This window comes from Rhinolophus ferrumequinum, chromosome 10 (assembly GCF_004115265.2).
Source record: "Rhinolophus ferrumequinum isolate MPI-CBG mRhiFer1 chromosome 10, mRhiFer1_v1.p, whole genome shotgun sequence".
Lineage (NCBI taxonomy): Eukaryota > Metazoa > Chordata > Mammalia > Chiroptera > Rhinolophidae > Rhinolophus > Rhinolophus ferrumequinum.
In genome coordinates, this window is record NC_046293.1 from 53,787,541 (window position 1) to 53,792,940 (window position 5,400).

The 5,400-nt window shown below is 55.5% G+C and overlaps 1 protein-coding gene across 1 annotated transcript; it reads left to right on the top strand.

The window, feature by feature from the left end:
- Positions 1-313: 313 nt before the first annotated feature.
- HOXC9 (homeobox C9) lies at positions 314-5,106 on the top strand. The gene is made up of 3 exons (XM_033117761.1): positions 314-324; positions 1,919-2,494; positions 4,211-5,106. Exons 2-3 carry the CDS (start codon positions 1,957-1,959, stop codon positions 4,453-4,455), a joined length of 783 nt encoding a protein of 260 aa, XP_032973652.1. The 5' UTR covers positions 314-324; positions 1,919-1,956; the 3' UTR covers positions 4,456-5,106.
- The last annotated feature ends 294 nt before the right edge of the window (positions 5,107-5,400 follow it).

The following is a 5,400-nucleotide window of genomic DNA, read 5'->3' on the forward strand; positions in this document are numbered from 1 at the left end:
GCTTGACCGAAAAGGAAAGAACTAGAGAGGGGGAGGAGCAGGGACTGGGGAGGGGTCCTGGAAAGCTGGGGTCAGTGCTGCGGGCTTCAGATCTACCCTTCCCCCCCTCAACTTTCCACCCTCACACACACATACTACACTCTCTGGGACACCTCTCTCTAGCCCTTCTCCACCCCTGAAGAGATAGGTCCACATGGGTGCAGGAGAAAACCAGCCTGGGTTCCTACCCTTGTCGTTTGGTCCCCTTCTGGGGACAGGAGTGGGAAAAAAGGGCAGGCATCTCGGGTCTGGGAAGCCTCATCCTTCCCTGCTGCCTCAGAGCCTGTCTCAGTCTCAGCTCCTGCTTGTTTCCTCTAGTGCAAACTGGGATTCTTCCTTTCTGACCCTGAAATTGCACCCCTCCTTCAAACTCACTCTGCTATGCCTAGGATGCATCTGCCTCTAGGGACATCACCTGCCCTCCCCTTCACCCTTCCAGCCAACCTCCCTGCCCCCTCTCTTGCACCCACACTGAGAATTTCCTGCTTGCCTAAAGCTCACCTTTCCTAAACCACCATGGGACAGTCTGAGGGAAAGCAGAGGGCTGGGCACAGAACCCCAAATTCAAGAAGGAGGGTAGCAACCAACTTATTGGGGGAGGAATCCAAATTGTCTGATCTTCCCTACAATCACACTGCTGCTCCAGAATTCTTGTATCCGACCCCAAAGAAACTGCTTTCTCCCATCCCTCAGTTGCTTTTTTCCCCGTTCCAAAAACAGCCTACAATTTTATTTAATGAAAGACACATTTATGAACAATCAAATGATCCTCATAAAAATTTTATTGAAGGACGTAAAAACAAGCTACTTGCCCACGACCGAGGTCGCTCTCTTGCCTTGCCCGCTTTCACCCTGGCTCTCTGCAGACTGAACCCAGGGGTGACTTCTTTTTTGGGGGGGCAGTGTCGCAGAGATGGAGTTGGGGCCAAAAGAGGGTGAGCAGGAAGATGGGATGGGGTGCCCCACTTAAGTTGTGTAGATATCTCCTCCACTTCTTCAAGCTGGCAAAGAAAGATAGATAGACAATAAATTTAAAATAAAGACGCTTGACTATCTGTGCCAAAGCAAAGAGAAGACTTCTGATGATAAAGGTGTGTGAGGTCCAGAGGTCCTACCCCTCCCACCCGCGGACCACCTTCCCTAAGCTTCTCCTACCCCAGATTTGGGGGGCTGAATTGGCCAGTGGCAGAAGGACTCTCCCCTTTTCCTCATTCCCTCCCTCCACCTCACAGCTTCCCCAGTCCCCTCCCACTCTCCCTCCCTCACTGCTGCTGCTGCTCCGGAAAGAAATACATACATACACACTATTTAAAAACGCATTTTTAAAAGCCACGTTCCGAACTGACAATCGCTGATCTCGGCTCGCGCAGAGACTGCGGGAGCGTTGGGGCCGACAGAGACGGATTACGTCAAGAAATAGTTCCTCCACCTACCTCGGCGGCCTCTGCACCCCTGCGGGGCTCCCGCGCCCAGCTCAGCCCTGGGGGTCCGGGAACCCTGGCTTCGGGGACTGGCATTTTCACCCCATTAAGAAATCCTCCTGGGGTTGGGGGCGGGAGTCCATCTGCTTATGGTGGACAGGGGCAAGGGGGTTCTCTGATGAGATACGAGTTGTCTTGAGGGGGTGGCCGATGCCTTGGGTCCAGAGTTCTGGACCCCCAGGAAAACGCAGGTCGCGGGGATCAGCAGAGAAGGGGGTGGGAGAAGGGGGGGTGGAAAGGAAGAAAAAAAAAAAAGCCCCTGCGCATTGATCCGCGCCGTATTTTTGGGTAAATACGATCACGTGGGGGCCGGGGAGCCAATGAGCTGCGGGGAAAAGGCTGGAAAAATAATTACCTGCCTTGATTGTTCTGTGAGCAGATAAAAAGTACATATACAGTTCATACAATAATCTTATGTATGTAAAACCCCGTTACGATGTCGGCGACGGGGCCCATCAGTAACTATTACGTGGACTCGCTCATCTCTCACGACAATGAAGACCTCCTAGCGTCCAGGTTTCCGGCCACCGGGGCTCACCCCGCCGCCGCCAGACCCAGCGGCTTGGTGCCGGACTGTAGCGATTTTCCGTCCTGTAGCTTCGCGCCCAAGCCGGCCGTGTTCAGCACGTCGTGGGCACCCGTGCCCTCGCAGTCGTCCGTGGTGTACCACCCGTACGGCCCCCAGCCCCACCTCGGCGCCGACACGCGCTACATGCGGACTTGGCTCGAGCCGCTGTCCGGCGCCGTCTCCTTCCCCAGCTTCCCGGCCGGGGGTCGTCACTACGCCCTCAAGCCGGACGCCTACCCCGGGCGCCGCGCCGACTGCGGCCCGGGAGACGGCCGCAGCTACCCGGACTACATGTACGGCTCGCCCGGGGAGCTGCGCGACCGCGCCCCGCAGACCCTGCCCTCGCCCGAGGCGGACGCCCTCGCCGGCAGCAAGCACAAAGAGGAGAAGGCCGACCTGGACCCCAGTAAGTTGGGAGCAATTTTCCTTTACAACCAGCGCGGGAGGGGAGGGGAGGCCAGGCGGGGGGAGCCAGATTACAGCCCCTCGGAGCGGCGCAGGGAGCGCGGGAGAGGGGCGAGGGCGAGGGGGCGAGGACTCAATAAAAGCGAATTACCTTGGGGAGCTTTTAGGGGCAGGAAGGTCTGAGAAGGGGGCCCAAGGAGCCAGGTTGGGAGAGGGCTGAAGGGGCTCCTCTCCCAGGAGCTGGCTTTGATAAGAGACCCCCGCCCCCACATCCCCAGCCCAGGCTTTTGGCTCAGTCGCTACTTTCGAAGAAATGCAGAAATGCAGACAGGGCCAGGGATTGGGGTGGGGGCGAGGTTCATTTTATGGTTTGAGGTGGGATGGAGTAGAGATGAGGAGGACACTGGGGGCAGAGAGGAGATACCCCAGGGAGAAAAATCCCCACTACCTCCCAGCTAGCATGGGGCTCCTCACCCCACTAGAGATTCATAAGACAGGAGGTCCATGGACTTCTTTCCCAGGAGCACTGAGTGAAGGGTCTGGGGGATTTCACAGCCTAGGAACTTGGAGAGATCAGGACCTCCAGAGTTGGGGGAGAGAAGTGGGGTCCCAGTCTCTTTAAACTTGAAAGCCCTTTTTTGAGGGTCTGCAGGCGAGAGGGTTGAGAATGGAGGTTCAGGGCTGAGGAATGGGGAGAGACATCTCCCCAGATTAGAGAACTACACACACACACACACACACACACACACACTCCAATCAGGGAGCTGAGAGCCTTCTAAGTGTTGCAGAGAAGAGCAGGGGTAGTTGGGGGGGGCAGGTGGGAGCTGCAGGGCCAGAGAAAGGAGAAAGAAGGGAAACAGCAGGGGAGGGGGCGCAGCCCCCTGGGTGTGAGGAAGTGTCTGGGGGAGTCCCAGGAGGGGGCTCCAGGAAATCCTTTCCTCCAGCCCCATAAGGGGCCAGGGCCTAATTATACCTCTCTGAGCCTTCCCTCCTTGCCCTCAGCTACTCCCATAAACCTGAAATTGGAGGCTTGACTCCTGCAGAGCCTGTCCTGGGGCTGGCAGGAGGGGGGCACTGGAAGCCAAACAGGGAAGCTAAGATATAGGGGGGCCTGTTCCCAAGGCCAGCAGCTCTCTAGGGAGAGGAAAAAGGCTTTTCCCCAGCCCAGCATCACCCTGAGAATTCGCCTCAGCAGGGTTGAACTCATACAGCGGAGACAGGCACTGGAGAGGGTAGTGACGGGCTTAGGTACTCTCACGGTCAGGAAGCAGAACTGCTGAAATTTCAGGACTTGGTTGTGGGCTGGGAGGATGGGAGGGGGCAAAGGAGGAGGGAAGTGGGGAGGAGAGAGACCTCGCTATAAAAATAAAAAACAAGAGAGAGAAGCGTTTATGGGCCTATGAAACGGTCGGGAATTTGGACTTTTTATGAGGATATTCTCGAATTACTACTCTTGAAGCTGAGGACCAGACTGTAGGGTCTTTGATAGCTTCGATTTCCTATAGTTTTAGGTGCTGGAAACTGAAGGGGGGAGGATGGGGAGGGGGCAGAACGCAAAAGGAGTGTGTGTTTAGGGAAAATTCCTAAAGCAAAACGTGTCCAAATTCAGGTTCAATTATTGGGTTTGGGGATCCTGGCTAAGCCTGGGGGATGGGGTGGCTGGGATCCTGGGCTGGAAAGGGGCTCCACTGACCTCTGCTTGTGTCTGGCCCTCCAGGCAACCCCGTGGCCAACTGGATCCACGCCCGCTCCACAAGGAAGAAGCGCTGCCCCTACACTAAGTACCAGACGCTGGAACTGGAGAAGGAGTTTCTCTTCAATATGTATTTAACCAGGGACCGTCGGTATGAGGTGGCCCGGGTTCTCAACCTCACCGAGCGGCAGGTCAAAATCTGGTTTCAGAACCGGAGGATGAAGATGAAAAAGATGAATAAAGAGAAAACCGACAAGGAGCAATCCTAAACCCTGCCCCGGCCTGCTGCCTCGGCACAGCCAAGGGATAAACAAAAAACCCCACAAAAACCCTAACCCAGGCGGGAGAGAGCACGAAAAAGAAAAGGAAAAAGCAAGATAGAGAAAAGCCAATCAGCTTAAAAAGGAAAAAAAGGAAGGGGAAAAAGAAAACTCTTGCGATTTGGGAGGGTTCAGTGTTGAGAAATTGGTGTTTTAGAGTTAGTTCTACCCATCGAGGAGCAGGAGGCGGGGAGAGAAGCCGTGTTCTCTTCTCCCAGCGCAACTGAAATAAATGACACACACAAATGTGATTTTTCCCCTCCTTTCTTCAGAGAAGCCAGTACTTGAATCGCTATATTTCTGATTTTTTTTCCTGTGTTTTATTTGGTCCGGGCCATCCCTCCCCAGGCCTGGGGTGCTCTGCGTGCAGATTTTGTACAAAAAAGACACACACACATACACAATAACGATTCCCAGCCCAGGAGCTGAGGGGCGAGGGCCGGACGGCGCAGGCTGGGTCCGTTGGCGCAGGCCGGCGCCTCGGGTGTGTACATAGCAGTGTTTCCTCTCATCCCCAGCGTCCGTCCTGTAATGTGCTTCTGTTTGTTATGGTAGAACAGCTCTGTGTTAATATATCGAAGTCACTTAAAAAACCAGAAACCCAACTGCATCCAGTTCTCGTTATTTCTCCTCCCTGTGGCTCCCAGGCTGCTGTCGTGGAGGAGGCAAGTGCTCAAATCCTTTGGGGGAGGCTGCAGCCAGGAAGGGGTTCCCTCGACCTCGGAAGGGCAAGTGCCTGCCACTTCTCTCCAGGCAGGGTGGGATGGGGGTGAGGTCTCCAGGGGTGGGGTGGAGGCTGCCGTGGCCAGGGTATAGTTTGTGCCTGCTCTGCTGGCTGCCTGTGAGTTTCCTGGTAGCTCGATGGAGTCCAAGGGGGTGGGGGCACAGCATGAA

Excerpts from the sequence above, each read along its gene's own strand:
- HOXC9 (XM_033117761.1), top strand. The coding sequence starts at position 1,957 with ATGTCGGCGACGGGGCCCATCAGTAACTATTACGTGGACTCGCTCATC. Across the intron at positions 2,495-4,210 it reads GAAGGCCGACCTGGACCCCA|GCAACCCCGTGGCCAACTGG; the intron begins GTAAGTTGGGAG and ends CTGGCCCTCCAG.